Consider the following 20,971-nt stretch of genomic DNA (forward strand, 5'->3'; position numbering starts at 1 on the left):
TGGATAAATAAACCCCCATCTATAGAGTTCTACTCCATACCAGGGCTCATTCTGAGCTATTAATTCTTGATAGTTTGTTTAACCCTAATTTATTAAGAAGGTACTAGTTTTACCATAATTTTATAGATGAATATGTTGAAAATAAAGCCTGGGTTGAGTTGCTTGCCTAATGTCACCTGACTGACAGTCGCTACAGTCAAGGCTGGAACCTTCCTTATCCCAAAGTCCAGTTGGTCAGGCCATGTTGGTTTTGTGTGGTTCCATGGACTTAGGAAGAAGAGCTGGGGACAAGCATCTGGGGTGAGCTCAGCACTTGAGACCTTAGGTTTGTTTGCTTTTGGTGTTAGAAACCTTACACAAAGTCAGGCAGCAGATAAGTAAGGGGGCAAAATTCAAACCCGGTAGCCGTATCCACGAGTTTAACTGTGACCCTGTGTCGCCATTCCGGTCACATGCTTTGGAACTGCAGAGTTTCACGCCACAAGGCAGAGTGCACAGATGGATTCAAGGACGATGCAAATTCAGCAGGCCCTGAGCTGATCCAGGCCGTTCCTCCTGGTTTAGGTGTAGGAGCATGCCAATGACTTCGGTAGCCCATATAACATGCTTCTGTCTTGATGTGTACATATTTTCTGCAGTTAATTGCATATTTATGTGCATCTTCATATATAGCATGACTTATAAAAACCCAGATACAGATATTGGGGTTCAACCTGAAGACAAGAAATCAAAGCAGTCAGCCACTGACTCTTAAACCTCTCAGCTCTTCAGAACATCCTGCCTCACAGAAGAGACCATCAGATATGCTAGGCCTGTAGGCCAATGATAGATGTCTCATTCAAATGTAGCATGATTAATAAAAGCCCAGTTACAGATATTGGGGTTCAACCTGAAGACAAGAAAAGCAAACCAGTCAGTCATTGTCTCTTACCTTCACTGCAGTCCGAAAATGGCGATCCTGCCTCTAGGATTCATAATTTTAAATATCATATTTACTAGATCTTATTACACATGATCTGTCTAGTTGTTTTGAAAAGATGATGAAACTGGATGAGTGGCCTTGCAGATCATATACATACTAGTCTAAAACTTGAAATAGGATTTGTTAAGGTTGGAAGATCTCAGAGTGGTCAGGAGTGCTGGAGCACACCTGTAATCCAGGACTTTGGAAGCTGAGGTAGAAAACCCACAAACTCAAAGCCAGTTTTCCACAAACCAACTATCTAAACAGTTGACCAGCCAAGCGACCAAACTAAGGAAAACATCTCAAAGCATATAAATCCTGGAAGTTATCCAATGGAAACTCTTATTCCACTTTAAGCCCTTGTCATTGGCTAAACACCTTTATCATCCGTTCAGAAAGGGTTGAGTTCTACTTTGACACCACACTCAGGGACACACGTTGGAATTGTTTATCTGAGTTAGGGCAAGTGTGTAGAGCTTGAACCATAAAAACATATTTCAGTTCTTTATACCCAGTGCTTTACAGTCTGAGCGTTTCAGTTCTTCTTCAGAGTACTGTTGTCATCACACGTGTGTAACATCCAGTGTTAGGGCACTGCCATCTCCCTGTGCCGAAAGGCTGGACAAGGAAAGTCTGCCATTCTGAGAGGGTTCACAAGCTGGGCCTGTGTCTGAGATCAGATTCCTCTCGGGATGAAACATAAGATGGTCTGACCGTGGGAAGTGAAAACATAAGTGGAACAGCACAAGAAGCTCAGAAATCAGCACTCGTGGTGTGATAAATGTCTCCATCTGAACTGCTGCTGGTGAGTTAAGCCTTGGTTTAGACATTAGGTCACTTGATACATCATGCACAGTCTAAAATATACCCAACTTACTTCAATCGTTTATTGCTATTTTATTCAATGAGGAGGGAAGGAAGGAGAGCGAAGAAAAAGGAGAGGAAGGAAGGAAGGGAGGGAGGGAGGGAGGGAGGGAGGGAGAGAGGGAGGTATTAGTCACTTGCAATCTAGAAAGCTAACGCTTAGATGCCATGACATGCCATTGCTGTGCTTTAGTCTACTTATTTTGAGTAGAGTAAGGAGAACAGGTATGTCCTAAGAACGATGTCATACTACGTATTTGTTTTTCCTGCTTTCTATTAATGATACATTATGAGAATCTTTCCATTGCATTAAATATTGCTCCACAAAATTGGTTCAATAGCTGCCTTTCTCTCTATATTATGAATGTACTATATTCATTTTCTCATACAGATCATTTGTTTCTGTAATCATCTTTTTTTTAATATGGGCTAGACATATTACTCGGTAGTTACTGCACCCCCTGCTCTTCCAGAGGACCTGGGTTTGATTTTTAGTACCCATATGGCAGCTCACAATAATCTGTAACTCCAGTTCCAGGGGATCTAACACCATCTTCTGACCTCCTCAAGCAATAGCCATGCACATGATGCATAGACATACATTCAGTCAAAAACACTCAAGCATATAAAATACATGTTTAAACAATGAATTAAAAAAATAAAAACTGCAATAAAACTGATCACATATGAAGTCTTAAAAAGCACTGATGCCTGGATCTTAACTGCACAGGTTCTGACTTGTTAGCCTGAGTTATAGTTTAGGTAATCATGGAGAAGTTTTAAGAGTTTCCAGTCACTTTACTGTTTGGAGAAATTAGAAGTTACCACGGGCTCTGTGACATAGAGGTGAAGGTGTGAGAAGAAGCACTCTTAGGGTCAGAAGTACATCAGTGCATATTATTTAGTGTGGCCGTAACCATCTTGAGCTTCCGAGGGGTGATGGAGCTGACCCACTACCTGTGGCATACATAAATACAGAATTGTGGGTGATGGAGCTGACTCATTTACCTGTGACATACATACAGATTTGTTGATGATGGAGCTGACCCACTTACCTGTGACATACATCAGAATTGTGGGTGATGGAGCTGACCCACTTACCTGTGACACACATACAGAATTGAGAATGATGGAGCTGACCCACTTACCTCTGACATACATTGTTCTTTGGTATATTAATTAGAATAGGACTTGTTTCATCAAGGTTTATGCTGTAAGTTTTCTGTGTTAAATCATATACATCACATTAAATAAAATACACATTATTGACAGATGTTTTTGAGTTAAATAATAACACTATAATAAAATAGATTCATTAATGAAGAGTCTGATTTATGTTCAGTGACTAGCATATGATATGTGTTTTATTATTTTTAAAAGAATGTGTTTGAGTTACATAGTAAATCTTGTATCTTTCCTTTATGGCTATATCAATGTTTTAAACTGAAATAAAAATTATTCTTTAGTGTAGGGGACATTATCTATTTGAACACGTTAGTGGAGAAGAACATTTGCAGCGTCTGCAAGATGGTGTTTTTTTCTTTTTTCCACTCTGAAATGGTCTGTGTCCTTGAACATAAGATACAAGTGACCCCTGTGCTGTTAATTATTGGCAAATTGCCCAATCTCAATCTAAGGAAGTAAAGTAACATGTTTGCCAGCCGATGGTTACTAGTTAACAGGCATCACTTAAGAAGGGTATAAAAGGCCGCCAGCAGGACCGCTCCGCATGTTCGGCTTCCACCACTGCCAACGACGAACAAACCAGCCACCATGAAGTGGAGGGCGTCCATTCTTGTCGTCTTCCTGCTAAGTTTTGCTGACTGCAAAGTGCTGCATAGAAATGATTTTGGAATAGGTAAGATGCTATATAACTTAGGAGCTATTTTTCTATAACAAAATTCTTCAGAACTCTCACATTTGCATCTCTTCAGCTGTCTTGATTTGGGCGTCATATTTACTGTTGTGGACAAGGAAAGTATTTAACTGGTGGCTAGATCTGGGTGAAGCATAAATGTAATTTGACAAGAGGCTTAGAAAACCACAGCAATGTTTAACACGATTAGTTTTTGTGTAGTCCATGCTCAATCATTCTTGATTTATTTAATCTCATATGTGTACATATATACGAGAAGACATGAAACCAGGCCACACTCCTAGTTCCTTGAGATTGAGTAAAAGCATAGCATTTTTATTCTCATTAAGGTTTGACTCTATTCAAAGCATCACTGTGGATACACCAGCTGTAGCATAATTATGTCCAAAGGCTACTAAAATAAGCCAATGAGAACGCTGTACTGTTAGGGTGATAAATAGTGTCAAGTCTGCAATTGAACAGTCTGGTTAACTTCGTTTCTTAATCTTCGAGTTTTCCCAAGGGTAAAATTAAGATATCTGGGTTTAAATTCATCAGTGCTTGCTCTTTCAGGTGAGATAATCACTTGTCAAAATCTCTTTTGTTTTCCAGCTTCGACATTAGATTCTTCCCAGTGCTCGACAGAGAAGAATTTACTTAGCCTGTAAGTTTTGCTAACATTACAGATATGCCATGCCAAAAAACAAATTTAGATAATTGAATATTAGTTTTTTGGGGGACAGGTCTAGACAGGGTTTAGCTTTGGAGCCTGTCCTGGGATTCTCCCTGTAGGCCTGTCTGGCCTTGAACTCATAGTGATCCGCCTGCCTCTGCTTCCTGAATGCTGGGCTTGGCTCTGAATATTAGTTTTAAAATTACGAGAGAGAATCGGGCAGTTTAAAGGCTTCACTTACGTGGAATATCAAACAGATATACAAAATGTTGAGTTTTGGGGCAATGCCTTGCATATTAACCTGTACACCGCCTGGAATTCTATGAAGCAAACCAAATCAGATTTTCAAAACCAAAGATTAATTTCTCAGCAGTCAGTAAGAGTTCTGCATGAGTGCAGAAATCTGTCTTATCAGTAGGAAGAGAGTGCAGCATTCTCTAGGTTGCAAACTCTTTAGTATCAAGTCATAGGATGTAGAATACGGTTATTTTTGTTATTTGTGGAGGACGTTTTATCCCTTTAAATCTTGCTCCATTCTACCCATTTGAAATTTTATAGTAAAAAATTTAAATCTATGTGTTACCTGTTTGAAATTTTACAGTAAATAACTTAACCCTATGTGTTACTGGTGATGTTTGCATGTAGAAACCTGGACACACACCACTTTGAGTCAAACTGAGACTACCACAAACTAGGATTGAAATTCAGTCGTGATGGGAGCAAACGTAGCCGAAGGTCTAAAGACTTAATCTTTGCTTAAATTAAGAAAAAGAAAAACTGTAAGGACTATAGGTTTCCCCAGTTACCAATGCATCACAGTGAGCAGTGGTCCAGAAAGGAGGACATACATTTTCGGAAAGTCCGTTTACTTTGACTCGTAAGAGTTACACTTTATTTATGGGTGAGGGTGACAGAAAGAAAAGTGACATTCATTTCTGAGCGGCTAGAACTCCATCTCACATCGATCTTTTGCGCGCGGGGCGTTGGGGGGGGGGAGAGGGGGTGCCATATAAAAAGTTGAGGACGTAAGCCACCTAGAGAGAAAGCTGTTCTTGGAAGACAAGTGTGACCGCGTCTGGTCCCTAAGCCCCTGTATGTGGTTTTATTTCAGTGCCACCATCACCTTTACCCAGTTTATCCCCGAAGCCACTATGGAGGAAGTAAGCAAAATGACTAGCGACGTGTTGAAGGCGATTAAGAAACCCACAAGCGAAGAGCAGCAAGGAGGGTGTTTAGAAAACCAGGTGAGTGGCCTAACCACCACTGAGGCTGTGGAAGAGAAGATGCCGGGAAGATGAGGTTTAGTTATTTGAAAGCCGGCTGTATGAACGCAGGGTTCATTTGGTTCTGGAGTCCTGAACGGCTCTGATGCGATGCAAGTGGCTGCTAAAAAGAGCCACGATTACCATGGCGACTCGGCTAAGGTTACAGAGGGAGGTCCTCTGAGTGACTGTGAACACACTCCCTTCTTTGAGCTTTTATATCTACGCCATTCAGGGTGTCATTAAGTCCATTTAGAGTTGTCATAGAGATTTATGTTAACTACGAATGGCGGTTCATTTTCTCTTAGGCACACAGTGTTGCTGACATCTTTCTAGGAATTACTGCAAATGCGTTGCTAATCGAAACACTACATGGAAGATGATGTCCACCAGTCGAAACATCTGTCCAGTGAGCTAAGAGAACTTGGCTGCAGCTTATTGTCAGAATCCACATCTTATTTATAAATGCTAAATCATCAAGTTATATAACAATCTCTATCTGTTATATAATCAAAATCTTATGTAAAATTTTATTATTATATTATATGACAATAATAATTAAATTAGTTAAATCTCGATAATAATCCTCCAAGGTTGGGAACAGTTTTCCTGGACAGAACACTGAGGCCCAGAGGATTTATTCCTTTAGGGAACTGTAGTTTGACAGGACTGGTTTAAATGAGGACCTCTGGCCCCAGAAATAAGGCCCTTAGCAGGCTCCTCCCTCTGTTCAGCAGTGCACAGTGAGTGTGAGGCTCAGCAGGTTGTTCCAGTTGTTGGATACAGCAAACACACAGGAGCGTCAATGTCTGGTACCCACGTACGTCAGAGCTTCAGAAGAACAACCGAGTTCAAGTACACAGTCGTCCTGGTGTAGAAATAGTTATTATTCTTTAGTTTGCTTTTGTATAAAAATGGACTTTATATATTTTTTTGAATTATTCAAGAATGGAACAAAATTCCCAGAACTCTGTCCCAGTGGAGTTGAAGTGGCCAAAATGTTATGTGTCTGGGCACTGTATAAGAGATCGTCTAAAAATGTATATTTTAAAATGTATTCTTTGAGACTTTCTTCCAAAGTATTTTAATCACACTCATGTTCCTTTCGTGTCCTCCAGATTGCCCCTACTATTATGTCTCTATCTCAGTTTTGTTTCTTTTTCTTAAAAATCCACAGTCTCTTCCAGCATGTGTATGGGCATAGGGCCATCCACGGGCACATGTGCCAAGAGCCACACCCTATAGAAAACCTCCTGTTGTATTCCAGCAGCCAATGACTTCCAGTAACTCCTCTGCAAAGGCTGGGGCTTTCTGAGCCCCTTCCTATCCATGCGGGAGTTTTGACTAGCTTGGTTTTATGCAGGTCTCGTACAGACAATCACAGCCATCGTAACTTCACGTGGACAATTGCCCTGTTGTTCTGAAAACAGTTTTTCAGAAGTTCTCCTTCAATCTGTGGCTCTTACACCCCCCCCCTTTCTCAATGGACCGTGACCCTTGAGGGTAGAGAGTGCCCCCTCTCTATAGGTGTCCCATTTTGGTAGCTGATTTGCACTTTGATCAGCGTATTTGAATCTCTGTATTAATTGTCAGCCCCTGCAAATAGGAGCTGAGGGCTGCACTAGGCTCTGGCTATCGTGATGAGTGTTTAGAAGGCAGTCTGATGCTATGTCCATCCAGTCAAATAAATGGATGTAGGTTTTCTCTTAGGGCCTATGAAATACTCAACCCTGGATTCATGGCTCAGTTTACAGTGCCAGGTATGAATTCCACACTGTGAGAGCTGGCCTGAAATCCAATCAGAGCCGTGGCCCACCCTTGGGAATTTATGCCTGTGTTGCACCAAAGGATACACCGTAGCCAGGCTAATTGTTACTGTGCAATTAACAACTGTACAGTTTGCACGGGATAAGACTATAGATTAGATGACTTTTCAACCCCAGCAGCTTGCGCGGAAACTGCTGGCATTATGAAATCTAGCCAGTAAGATGACAACTTCAGATGCTTCCTAAAACGCTAAGATGCACGAGTTGCTAATATTCCTTGGTTTGCATATTTGGTTTTGTCTTTCTTTGTTAGTCAGTTAAAAACGTATATATGAATTATGCCTAAACACCTCGTATCGCAACTTTTTATTCAATTAGAGTTCAGGATAACGTTACAGATGGGGTGCTTTGACCCTGCAAATTCAAAATGTTTCTCTAAAAGGGTGGATTGAAACAAGCATGATGGTACACTCCTGTAATCTCAGTGCTCAGAAGGCGGGGGCAAGGGAATCAGAGTTTGAGGCCAGTCTAGTTTACATAGGGAGTTTCAGGCAGCCAGGACCACATCATGAAGAGAAACTATCCTAACCAACCAGAGAACATCAATAATCAAAAGTGAATATTGAGAAGTAGGGTCTTAAGTAAGACTGTCAAGATTTTAAGAATGGTAGTAATCATAATAGTTAAAGATTTTCCTAAAATGAATGAAACATGCATTTTTAGAGGCTTTCTTTAGAATACCAGTCTTGTCTAATCTCAGTGAATTTAGGCACTAAGGAAGAAAGCATCTTAAAAACCTTGCAGCTACGTCTGTGATTATGACTAATGAAGGGTGGTCCTATTTTTACTCCATTTTGAGGTCATTCCTATTTTTAACTGGAAATAATATCCAATTTTAGACTATTGTCCTGTTGTTAGAAGACCAAAGGGAATGAGCATCTATAAGACAACAAGGAAAGATTTTATTTTCTGGCGGCTAAATTTTTCATGAAATGAGAGAGTAAAATCACTTAATTTAAAACCAAGATAGGAAAGATAAACAATCGCATGCTCCCCCTTTCTTTTTTTTTCTCTTCTTTTTTTCATTTAATACATTTTATTTTATTACATATTAGTCCCATTTCCACCTCCCTCCTTTCTTCCCCTCCCCCCAGCTTCCCCTTATCCCACCCTTATCCCAACCCCTATCTGCTCCTCAGTGAGTCTAAAAGTGGTATTGCTGGGTCTTAAGATAGGGTGATTGCGAATTTTCTGAGAAACTGCCATAATGATTTCCAAGGTGGCTGTACAAGTTTGCATTCCCACCAACACTGGTGGAGTGTTCAACTTACTTCTCATCCTCTCCAGCACAAACTATCATTAGTGTTTTTGGTCTTAGCCATTCTGACTAGTGTAAGGTAATAAGCATCTCAGAGTCATTTTGATTTGCATTTCCCTGATGGTTGAGGATATTGCACTGTTTTTTTTTCATTTTCATTTTTTACTGGTTTCAATTCAGCTATTGGAAAACTTTACACATCTGTTCCAGTGGAGTTCATGGCTTTTCATAAAACAAACAAACAAACAAAAAAACAAAAGGCTTTCTTTTCCCAGATGTCTGTGTTTCTGGATGAAATTTGCCACGAGAAGGAACTCTCTGACAAGTATGGATTCGCAGACTGCTGCAGCCAAAGTGGGGAGGGAAGACACCAGTGTCTGCTTGCCCGCAAGAAGACGGCTTCCGCCTCTGTCTTGCCCTTTAACTTCCCGGAAGCTGCTGAGAGTTGCGAAGCATACAAAGAAAACAGGGAGATGTTCATGAACAGGTAAGGGCCCTCCACAGGGCAGTCAGTGTTTCTGCCGTCTGCAAGAGTACTCCAGAGTGTGTAGAACTCGGGAATAATAACCACATGCAGACCCAGCCTCCGGAGACGTTATCTCTTTCCCACTTCAGAGTAGTTGCCGTCCATTCGTGTTAGCAGATTTTCACGCGCTGTCACCTCCACAGGGTCATCTACGAAGTGTCAAGAAGGTACTCCTTCATGTACGCGCCTGCCATTCTTTCCTTGGCTGCTCAGTATGACAAGGCCGTCCCAGTATGCTGCAAAGCTGAGAACCCGGAGGAATGCTTCCAGACAAAGGTGGTAATTCTGTGCAGCTCTGTGAACCTAGATGGGGTCTAGCTATGACTCGGGAAAGCAGAGTTAAAAGTGGAACTATGGCTCGTGTGGAGAGAGCATGCCATTCTTCTCCATCCTAGTGAATATCTTTCCCATTATCAACGAAATCTCCATTTATTAAAGTTAAAGTTAGAAACAATATCCCTAATGGTAAGGCACAAGTTTAGGCCAAAGTAAAAATGTGTGTACTTTGCGGCTCCATGAATCAGCATGTACTGAATCTTTAAAGAAAGTGGAAGCAATAGCAATCTCCATGGAAGAGGTGACTTAGTAGCTATAATCCGGACAGAAGATGGAGCTGTGTCTCTTCTGCAGGGCAGAACAATGACATGCTCCCTATAGCTTCTCATACAAACATGAAACAATATTCATACACAATCAACAACCCCATGGCTAACTGATGGCACACTACAAGTTCAGCCAGGGTTAAAGAAGCTGAACACTGGTGGTGTTCATACATCAGCGAAAGGGAGCCTATTTTAGCTTCTGGTTTTTGCTTGCTTGCTTTCCTTTGCTTTTTGAGACAGTCTTGTTATATCGCCCCAACTGGGCCCAGATTCCTAAGAATCACATGACTTTCCTCAATACAGATTGTGATGCAATCTTGTGTTTCAATGGAGTAGGAGTCAGCAGGCTTCTTGCCTGGAGGCTGGAAAGGCACAGCCGTCCACATGGTCCCAGTATCAAAACTATGATGTTTTGTTTTGAAGTATTTTAAACAAATCTCAACCATATATGCATAAGAATTCATCTAAAAGTCATTAAGAAGTAATGTGTTTAAATGTCTGGTGATTCTAAGTTTAGTAAAAAAAAAAAAAAATTCCTCCATGCACGTTCATGTGTTGCCTGAATTCACCGCTGTTTTGATTCTTAGAAAGAATACATGCGTTTTCTCTTTTTAAACATTTCACCTCTTCTGCATCTAGAGAGCATCAATTGCCAAAGAACTAAGAGAAGGAAGCTTGCTGAATGAGCACGTGTGTGCAGTAATAAAGAAGTTTGGATCCCGCAACCTCCAGGCCACGTAAGTTTAAGCTTCTATGGAGGCAATCAGTCAGGCGCTGTAGAGTTGTGTTCATTTTTCTCAATGTCACTCTTGCAGAGTAAAGTCCCCTTTGGTGAGGTAGACTGAGACTACAGTCATGAAATCTCAGGATCAGAAGGAAGTCAGAAGATCAGTTGGCCATTGATTACAAAAGCCTCACTGGCATGATATTCGAGAGAGAACTTTAAGGTTTATATTGTTTGCCTGTTCTAGACACTTCAGTTTCTGACCACAATCAAACTATACCACCTCGTTAGACCGTATTTTCCTAGCTCTTCTAAAAAGCAGGTCAACCCTCCTGGAGGAGCATCTCAGACTTGTTGCCTAACAAGAAATTCTTCATGTTCACAGTGCTTCCTAATCTGCTCCATTGTCAAGTGTTGCTTCTCATTAAAATTTTGCCTTGAGGCAACAGCTTTAGAACCCGGCAATGGCTGGTGAAAAGAGAGTTCTGATTGACATGAGTCACGAGTATTATGCGCAACTGAGACTCGATAGGTGTTTTCAGTCATGCAGTGAGTTCCAAAGACTGGCCGGCACTTCCTGGAAGAGACCAGACTTACCCTTTAATTATCTCCCAATTCTGCTAGAAAGTTAGCAGTCAATTCGGGAAGTACTTTAAAAATCCGCCGTAGGAGTAAAATAGAAATGAAGAAACAATTAGAGCAGCGGCATAACGTATCTATCAGCAATAAAAGTCGCATGCTCCCCTGTTACGGCCCCACTCCCTCTTCATCAGCTGCAATGACTCAAGCATCTACTCAATGAAGCAGGACATTTGCGCGGATCGCCCTTCGCATGAAAGGAGTCCCTAGCTGGAGGGAGCTTTATTTTATACTGTCCTTCTGCCCTGAGCTGCTTGCTTGTCTCCAACATTGAGTCTTCTCCACTTCGTTCATTTCACTGATTTGTGCATCTGCACCCCTCCCTGGTTTCTCACAAGTATTTATTTCTATGAAATGAAAAGCAAGTGTTATTTTCCAAGAATTTTTCTGCCCCTTCATCAGTTATTCTGTCATAAAAATACCTATTTGAGGCAGAATCTGGTAGTTGAGGCTGGACTCGAATTCCCCATCCTCCTACCTCCACCTCCTGCCTGCTGAAATTATAAAGTGCCACCATGTGTGCCACAAGGGCACCAAATGCTCGGGTCAGGGAAGAACAAACAAGGACACCACGGATCTTGAGTCCCTAGAAAATCTTTGCGATGCTGTAAATTACTTCCCAATCATTTGGGCACCTAGCCCACAATCTACAGAGTTTCTACCTAGAGAGGTGGGGCCAAAGCTGATGAGATCTAAGATATATTTCTTGTAAAATAAGGCATCTCAGATCTTTCCCCCTTGGAGGTTCTCTCAACAGATACTCTATAGAAAATGCAATTTTATTCTGATGAATAACCAAGATGATTTTTAAAAAAAATCTTCCTCTCCCAGAACCATTATTAAGATGAGTCAGAAGTTCCCCAAGGCGAATTTTACTGAGATTGAGAAGCTGGTCCTGGATGTGGCTCACATCCACGAGGAGTGCTGTCTAGGAAACGCGCTGGAGTGCCTGCAGGATGGGGTAGGAGTCTCTCTCTTCCTATGAGATGGTTTCTGTCGCCTCTCTTTTCACTTCAGCTCATTCTAAATGAAGGCCACCGGGACCAGGCAGAGCACAAGACCGTTGGCTCAGTGAAGTTACAGATTTTCTCTCCAGGCGCCCGTTCGTTGTCTAGAGACTGCCCTCTGGAGGTCAGAGTGGCTCACTGCATATCTTTCTGATCAAGATGGAGGGGAGAGCTAGCAAGGGCAGAATGCCTGCAAATTTTGTCCACTGGAAAATTTCATTACCAATAAAAAGGTGTTATCTGGTTTGAGCAGCACTTTTCCTTCTTTTCTTGGAGATTTTTTTATACTAAAATAGAAAGTAGGACATAGATAAAGACTATGGGAAGAGGTCTGCAATAAATTGGAAAGCAACGAGGAAAAGCAAGATTGAGCAGAATAAAAAGGGAAAAGAGAGAGGGGTTAAAGACAGAAAGAGAGACAAGGCAAAAGCCCGTATTGACCTTTGGTTTTTCCCTTCACCTCTCTATCTCTTCTTCCACTTCCTTTCAAGCTTCAAGTGTCTACCTCAAAGGATAAATCTTTGAATCTTATATTGTGTTATGCCCATTTCAGGAAAAAATCATGTCATATATATGCTCTCAAAAAGATATTCTGTCAAGCAAAACAGCAGAATGCTGCAAATTGCCCACACTGGAACTTGGCTATTGCATCATTCATGCAGAAAATGACGACAAACCTGAAGGGTTGTCTCCAAACCTAAATGAGGTTTTGGGAGATAGAAATTTTGGCCAATTTTCTTCAGAGGAAAAAATCATGTACATGGCAAGGTAACATTCCCTGTAAATGTGTGTTCACAATGATCAAGACCATCGTGTGATTGGAAGCTTTGTTGTGTGGGAATGGGGGATGGTGGCTATAGGTTTTGAGCTCCGTTGAGGCTGTCTGTCTAGATGCGGTGAACCCAAGGGTTCACAACCACAGAGCTAGAGACTAGGGAGTGAGATCTATGGTAGAGAGACCAGACTTCCACAATGACCACTATTATTTGGCTTGCTTATGAATCTAAATATTGTTTTATATTTTCTCTGAAATGAGGAATGACATTCTATATAAGTATCTCATATGATAGCCATCATGAACTTATAAAGGTAATCTAGATATTTCTGTAATAAGGAAAGCTTAGACTGCCAAGGTGGCACAGGGAGTAAGAAGTGCTTGCCACACAAGCCTGACCACCTGAGTTCAAACGAAGGAAATTGGGACGATTGGACCAATTTCCAAAAGTGCTACTTGACAACACTCACATGCTATGGCATATGTGTTCCTCCTCCAGAACTAATAAATAAAGAAAATTAAATTTAAAAACAAGAAGAGCTCAAGATCATGAATAGAGTCTCTTGCTATACATGCTTTTAAGAACCGTTCCCCTAAATATAACTCAATAGCTAGAGCCAGATATAAGGCCTTTCGCTGTAGCAGGTTGCTTGCTATTTATTGACTTTTTAAGCCAATGAAAATGTGTTTAGAGATACTCGCACAATGGTAATTTTTGTAGTATAATCAATAGGCACGTACTCATTCTATTCGTGAACAGTCAAGTTAATACCTTTTCCTTTATTGTATGTAACTGTGGATGCTGTTAGAAGAGGAATTCGTGCAGCTATTAGGACATTAATCTTAATGGTTTTCCAGGGCCTTTCTCAATTTAAGAGCCTGGTTCTAATGCAGCAATGAAAATGATGGCTCAGTTTTCTCCCCAGTATTCCCAGAAGATGTAGCTCTTTTGTTGTGTCAAAATCAGGTGTTCACACATCATTTGTACTGCTAAATAAGATTGTGAAAACCAAAACAAAGACTAGATTTAGGAGACACATCTAGAGATTTTTTTTTTTGTTGGTATAAGTAATCACTACCAATATCTATAATTCTGGAGCACAATTTATACTAAAGAGCTATCCTTAGGTTTATATATGCATACAGATCTAAAAAAGTTACTAATTTTCTTCATAGAAACAGGCCTTCAGTGGCAAAGAAATTTCAGTGAAAATCTCAGCTAAGCAGGATCTTCCTCCAAGGCCTTGACTTTCCTCCACACACTCCTCTGCCACTGGATCACTTACCCAAAGGAGGTGTGCTTGACCACAAGCCAAATTAGTGACCACGCCTCTTTGGGTGCCAGCTCTCTTCTTGCCCTCCATCTTTCTTTACTTTTCTCCACTGATTTATCCCTACCGAGGATAGATGATCCAGTTAAGTTTGCTTCTGCCTCCTTATAACAAACGCTTGGGGGAGGAGAGGTATTTTTCTCTTTCATGGTGTTAGCTCTTCATTGTTCAGAGCAATTTTAGCATCCAGGACAGTCTGAAAAACATACCTGTTGAATGAATGATTATAAATCGCACAGCTGAAAAGCCGAAGTGGGATACGAAACAAAATGAAATAGCATTATTTGCAACATTCTTCTTTAATTAAAAATCATTTCACATACATGCATACATAGTTTTAGACCTACATTACACATATGAGAAAATAGGCACTGTTTACCTGACTCTCTGGCTTATTCGCTTAACCTAATGATTGCCAGTTCTATTTTCTGGAAAATGTCATGATTTCATGAAAGGACATTTTACAGGGTGATTTAAGGGACCATATATATATATATATATATACACACACATATATATGTATATATACATACATATATATATCACTAATAGTTTTGCTGTTCATAGAATTCAAATTATGTTTGTTTTTTCTGCTTTACTTGCTATTTGAGTTTTTAATGTGCTCTTCTCTGACTACTATATTGGAATACTTAGGGAATGAACAGTGTAACTTCGTCTTAGTTCCAAAAACATGATATTTTTCCTACATATTTCAGATTTATTTATGAATATTCAAGAAGAAACACTATGTTTGCCGTCCCAGTCATCCTAAGGATTGCTAAAACATACCAGGAGATAATGGAGAAGTGTTCCCAGGCTGAAAATTCAGCTGCATGCCAGAACAATGGGGTAAGCTAGCTGTAGAACTTAGGGGATAGTCTCTAAACCTGCACTGATGGGAACCACTGAAAATGCTGTTTGTGAACCGGTGAGATGGCTCATGGCTCAGCAGGTAAAGGCACCTGCTCTGTGAGCCTGGGGAACGGAGTTGGGGCATTGGGACCATGTAAAGGGAGACGGAAAGGAAATCTGCTTCACGAAGTTGGAGTGGCTTCCACACGCGTTCTTTGGCAATGCTCCTCACTGAATAATAAAGCATAAACTATTTTATTAGAAAAATTAAAATAAAATTAGCTTTATTAACTAGCAATTAGCTAGTTATACTTATAAACCAGCAATCTAACCATTAAGTAATTATGCTAGCCACTAACCAATGGCTTATATAAGAAAAAAAATGTTAGTCAAAAGCTCTATGGTGAGTAGAATAGAGAGAATATTCATTATTTGACAGCTCAGAGAAGACAAAAATCTTATACGGAAACTGCAATCCCCTACCCAGTTGTTATATCCTCTAGAGTTCATCTGTTTTAATCTCAAAAAAAGGTCACATTCTGTCATCTTTAATGCTTGTGTGTCTGGGAGGGGAGAGAAATGCATGTGACGCTGTTTGCATTTTTAGGAAGAAGAGCTTGAGAAACACATCCAGGAGAGCCAGGCACTGGCTAAGCAGAGCTGTGCTGCCTTCCAGAAGATGGGGCCCTACTACTTACAAAATGAGTACGGTTTTTCTAGTGTTTTCAGTGACTTAAAATTATTAATAGGTGAGAGGAACATGAATTGAAATTCTTAAGCCACTGCGACTCTCACTTCATCCCAAGTTGGATAGAAGTCAGTATAAATTCAATCACGTGATTCCTCCCAGGTTGTTCCCCCTTAATTGACAAGAACACCTGTGCAGTCTGAGCTGTTGAATTGGCCGCGGGTTCCCAAAACCCTGCAGTTTTCTGCAGGAGAGGTGTCCGATCCGCTCACAGCCCGCCAAGGTTCCAACAACCAAAGGTCACAGTTGAAATCAAAGTGCTGAGGTTGGGAAGAAAGCAGTCCACCGCGCCATCTGCACCCCATAGGAATGTGTGGGGAGGTCAGGGGTATGAGGTGTGGTTGTCAGAATGGAGACTTCTTCATTGCTGGGCCACAAGCAAAAGCAGGTCCTTGAGGAGTAATAAGCAAAAACTCGTGACGACACTGTCAAAATGCCTCTTTCAGGTTCCTCATTGCTTACACAAGGAAAGTCCCTCAGTTGACCTCAGCGGAGCTGATAGACCTCACCAGGAAGATGGTGGGCATCGCTTCCACGTGCTGCCAGCTCAGTGAGGATAAATGGTCTGCCTGTGGTGAGGGAGCGGTGAGTATTTCCATGCCAGGAGAAATCGTGGAAACCTTTGTGGAGAAGGTGTCGCTTGGTTTCTTTAGTGAGCTCAGCCGGAGGCTGGTGTGGTCGTGCGGTTTCTCATTGGTTTGCCGTTAATGGGGCTTCCTATCCTAAAACCCCTGGTAGAAGTGCGTGCAGTCGCTTTATTCAAGAACATATAAGTAAACTTTATGCATAGGAAGGATAATAGCCAATGTGTTATTCAACTTATTACTTCTTATTCTCTAAAGTCTCACTTTAATATTGAAAAGAAAGGCAAAGCTTTATTTATAATAGATTGCAAAAAGTTGTGTTATTTTAGCCATACTTAGGGATCTGCCTTTTGCAGGCCACTCTTACCATTACAATGATATTTGGGGCAGTTTGTTTCCAAGGTAAAGTACAGGAATAAGATCCATGTTCTGGATAATAACCCCTTCATTTTCATGTCACATTGAAAGGGGACTTTTGCCACTAAGCTTGAGGTGTTTGTGTTTGGTATTTAAGAATAAAAATTGTACCATTTTTTGTAGGATAACCGTCTTAGACTAGGTAATGTGAATGATTCACATAGGCTTAGCCTGAGAATAGTAAGCACACAATTATGCTAAAAAATGATTAAAATTTATAACTAGGTGTTTAAGAGATATCTTAAAAATATGTAAAATAGGAAGGATCTATGTTAAAGCTTAAACACACACTTACCCATTTTTTTTCTATTAGTTGTGTGGGTGTGTGTGTGTGTAGAAAAAACTGCAAAGGTTGGATTTGTTCTATTCTTACCTCCAGAATGTGATTCATTGCATCAAAACCCAAACTCAAATTGAAGAGATAGCTTGGACAATTAAAAGTGTGTACTGCTTTTAATCCCAGCACTCAGGAGGCAGAGGCAGGCAGAGCTCTGAGTTTGAGGCCAACCTGGTCTACAGAGCAAGTTCCAGGACAGCCAGGGCAACACAGTGAGACCCAGTCTGAAAAAAAAAAACCAAACCAAATCAAAACAAAAATGTGTGTACTATTCCTGTAGAGGACCCAGTTTTGGTTCTCAGCACCCACTAAAAATGGCTCTCAAACACCTTTTCCTCCAGATCCAGAGATTTGGTGCCTCTGCCTTCCACAGGCACCCACACTCAACTGCACTTACCACCCCTAAGTCATATAATTAAAAATAAAATAAATATTTAAATAAAAGCAAAACTCAACCAGATACACAGAGAAAACGACTTACCCATTGATTTGTACACATCAAGATAGAGATTTTTTTTGAAAGTCTGTATGCAGCTAGAAGCATGTTTTGGACAGTCACATGGCTTTCATCAATATCACATGTGTTAGCATCTGCTACTACACAGTAAGTTCCTGGACATTGGGTGTCACTGCACGAGATTTCTGGAAACGGGAGTCAGCTCGGTAGCTCATTTCATTTCCCTGCTTTCTTCTTTTTCATTCTCCCAACCAGGCTGACATTTTCATTGGACACTTGTGTATAAGACACGAAGCAAACCCTTTGAACCCCGGTATCGGCCACTGCTGCAACTCTTCCTATTCCAACAGGAGGCCATGCCTCACCAGCTTGGTGAGAGACGAAAGCTATGTCCCTCCACCATTTTCTGCTGACAAATTCACCTTGAGCAAGGATCTGTGCCAAGCTCAGGGCAGAGCCCTGCAGACCATGAAACAAGAGTAAGACATTTTTATTTTCCACCATGGAGCTTGACATTTCACGGGTTCACTAGACCATAAATGCCCTTGAAGCACTAAAGAATCTCTTTAAAATTAGTTCTGTTTCAGAGTTCATACAGCCTTGTGGGCGAAGCTGGTTTGGGGAAATCCACTAAGGCAAACAATTTTCTGTTTATGAAAAATTGTCTCTGTCATAACAATTGTGACGTATTTTGGGCAGAAGAAAAATGGATGGTATATTCTGAAAGATCAGGAGAGATCTGTGTAGTGAGTCTGTGACTTCCATTCCAGCTATGGGGAATGAGTGGTTATAAGCAGGTTAATTATATCTGACTCAACAATATAGTTAAAAAAAAGAATAAACACACATTTTATTCATGACAAGAGATATTCTGTAATGATGGGGATGAAGCCAGTAAAACTCACATTCTTCAAATGCCCATGCATTTTAATTTAAATTTTATAATCACTGACTTTGCACATGGGATTCCTTCCTTGGGATGTTCCATTTTTCTACACCCCGGCCAGAGGAGTGTTTCAAGAGGTAATCAGAATGGTGCTTCCCCTCTCCCCCCGCAAGCCTTCTCTATTGCTTTTGTGACTCTAAGTCCAACATGTAATCAATGCTACGTGAGGAGTGTAGATAGCCAGTGATCCTTGGGTTAAGGTATGACAATGGCTGGTGTCAGCATCTAGACACCTGGGCTTGTGTGCATGGATAAACCACACTGCAGAAGAGGGAAAAGAAAAGGATAAAGTAGATAAGCCAGACAGCGATCACAGTTCACCCCATAGAAGCATGTAGGATCCTGATATTGTGTTTCATCTGTCACCTGCACCAGGGGAGGCCAGCACTGGCATGTTTTGAGCCTCAGTCTTTCTGATGAGAAATGTGATTACACAATGATGAGAATAAGGAGTGTTGGCCGAGGGTGGGGACCAGGGCTCAGAAAACGTTCTACTAAAAGCATGTTGGGAAAATGCCAATGTATGACAGACTCTCCTGTATCTCCTTTTGCTTTAAACCCCAGGCTTCTCGTTAACCTTGTGAAGCAAAAGCCCAGCATAACAGAGGAGCAGTATGAGGCTGTCACTGCTGATTTCTCTGGCTTCCTGGAGAAGTGCTGCCAAGCCCAGGAGCGGGACGTCTGTTTTGCAGAAGAGGTGTGTGCTTTACTCCCCAAGGTCTTGGCATAGAGTATCCTGCAGTGAAGGATGGAAATAATAGCCTACAATTCTGCAACTTAAATTTAAGTTTTCTTTGGAAATGTTATGAGGTTTAGAATAATAACATTTTTTTCTAAGTACTAGGGAGAATTAAAAATTTAAACTATATCAAGAGGGCTGGAGAGATGGCTCTGTGGTTAAGAGCACTGACTGTTCTTCCAGAGGACCTGGGTTCAATTCCCAGCACCCACACGGCAGCTCACAACTGTCTGAAGATTCAGTTGCAGGGGATCTGACACCTTCACACCAATGCACATAAAATAAAGTTAAATAAAAATATTTAAAAAAAAACAAATAAACTATATTAAGAGAACCAGTAATTTTGATTTATTTTCTAATAGAGAGAATGATTATATATGTATATATATATACATACACACACACACACACACACACACACACATATATATATATATATATATATATAATTGACAATAATGTAGACTGTTTCTGAGCTAAAGTTAATCAATTTTTATGAACTGGATCAAAAGGTTCACTAGTTAGTGTTATGTAACCGAGACGTCAGGAGAAAATGTTTAGGACATATAGTTGAAGTCATGAGGAGCACATTTTTGTACAGCCATGGTAGAAATAAGGAATTGTCTGAGCTGACCTTGTGACTGGCACCATCCCCCATCCCTCTCTCTGAACATTTTTATGTGTTCTTGACTTTCAGGGTCCGAAGTTGATTTCAAGAACTCGTGCTGCTTTGGGAGTTTAAACTCCTTCAGGTAACAACAGTTTCAGACCAGGCTACATAATGGTGCTAGTTCTCCCAAAATATCAACCTGTAGTGATGAGAACCCTAAGAAAGACCATTAGTTTTCTTTCAAATGAATGTAATATAATAAAACAGGTTTAGTTTTAAAATACCGAAACAAAGGTTGGGAGACTTCAAAGGCTTCAGAGGATGCCTTCCTCAGGACTTTCTACATTCCTATCAGCAAAACATTTTTATTTTCTCTGCCTACTCAGTTAATAACATGAGCTACTTTTATATTTCACAGGGAAGAGAGGACCAAATGAGTTGATGGTGAGAGCTTTCTGGCCTCCTTGTCATTCACACTACTTTAATGACATGGTGAAGACTTCATGTGAGACTTCTCTTCCTAAGAAATAAAGACTTCCTAACTGGTTTTCTTCTCTGAGTCTGCTTATTTATGAAAACATAATTTCCTTAGGGAGACCTACATGTCATGGCCTAAAACGGGTCCTATTAAAAGTCACAAGTAGTGGCGTCGTAAAAGATGAAAGCCACCCACAATGGATCTATCACACTAGAGGCTGGATGCCTTGGTGATCTGAGAAAGCATTCTCAAGATAACCACGGTTAGATGCTGCCTGGCCCCAGTGCTCCTTATATGACTACTTAGGTGTCCTAGTAAAAAATGAAACAGATCATGAGAAATGAAGTTATTATGCTTTCATAGGATACATGAAAATCCAACATGTATTTCTTAATCTTGTTTGCTTCTCTATTCACAAGCATTTTAAAACATGTCCACCGTGCTGCAGTTGAGCACTGGCTGGCTGGCAGATCCCCGTCTCAGGAATAGTCACTCTA

At 40.8% G+C, this 20,971-nt stretch overlaps 1 protein-coding gene across 1 annotated transcript; it reads left to right on the top strand.

Moving 5' to 3' along the window:
* Nucleotides 1–3,595: 3,595 nt before the first annotated feature.
* Nucleotides 3,596–20,128, top strand: Afp (alpha fetoprotein). The gene is made up of 14 exons (XM_057772770.1): nucleotides 3,596–3,686; nucleotides 4,296–4,347; nucleotides 5,468–5,600; nucleotides 8,978–9,189; nucleotides 9,372–9,504; nucleotides 10,470–10,567; nucleotides 12,025–12,154; nucleotides 12,754–12,968; nucleotides 15,023–15,155; nucleotides 15,766–15,863; nucleotides 16,353–16,491; nucleotides 17,957–18,180; nucleotides 19,212–19,344; nucleotides 20,084–20,128. The coding sequence occupies exons 1-14, from the start codon at nucleotides 3,602–3,604 to the stop codon at nucleotides 20,126–20,128; spliced, it is 1,830 nt and encodes a 609-aa protein (XP_057628753.1). The 5' UTR covers nucleotides 3,596–3,601.
* The last annotated feature ends 843 nt before the right edge of the window (nucleotides 20,129–20,971 follow it).

This window comes from Chionomys nivalis, chromosome 6, assembly GCF_950005125.1.
Source record: "Chionomys nivalis chromosome 6, mChiNiv1.1, whole genome shotgun sequence".
NCBI lineage: Eukaryota > Metazoa > Chordata > Mammalia > Rodentia > Cricetidae > Chionomys > Chionomys nivalis.

What these genes read in the sequence shown, in the direction of transcription:
- Afp (XM_057772770.1), top strand. Translation starts at nt 3,602, where the DNA reads ATGAAGTGGAGGGCGTCCATTCTTGTCGTCTTCCTGCTAAGTTTTGCT. An exon ending in TAGAAATGATTTTGGAATAG is followed by an intron (nt 3,687 to 4,295) that starts GTAAGATGCTAT and finishes TTTGTTTTCCAG; the next exon opens with CTTCGACATTAGATTCTTCC. An exon ending in ACGTCTGTTTTGCAGAAGAG is followed by an intron (nt 19,345 to 20,083) that starts GTGTGTGCTTTA and finishes CTTGACTTTCAG; the next exon opens with GGTCCGAAGTTGATTTCAAG.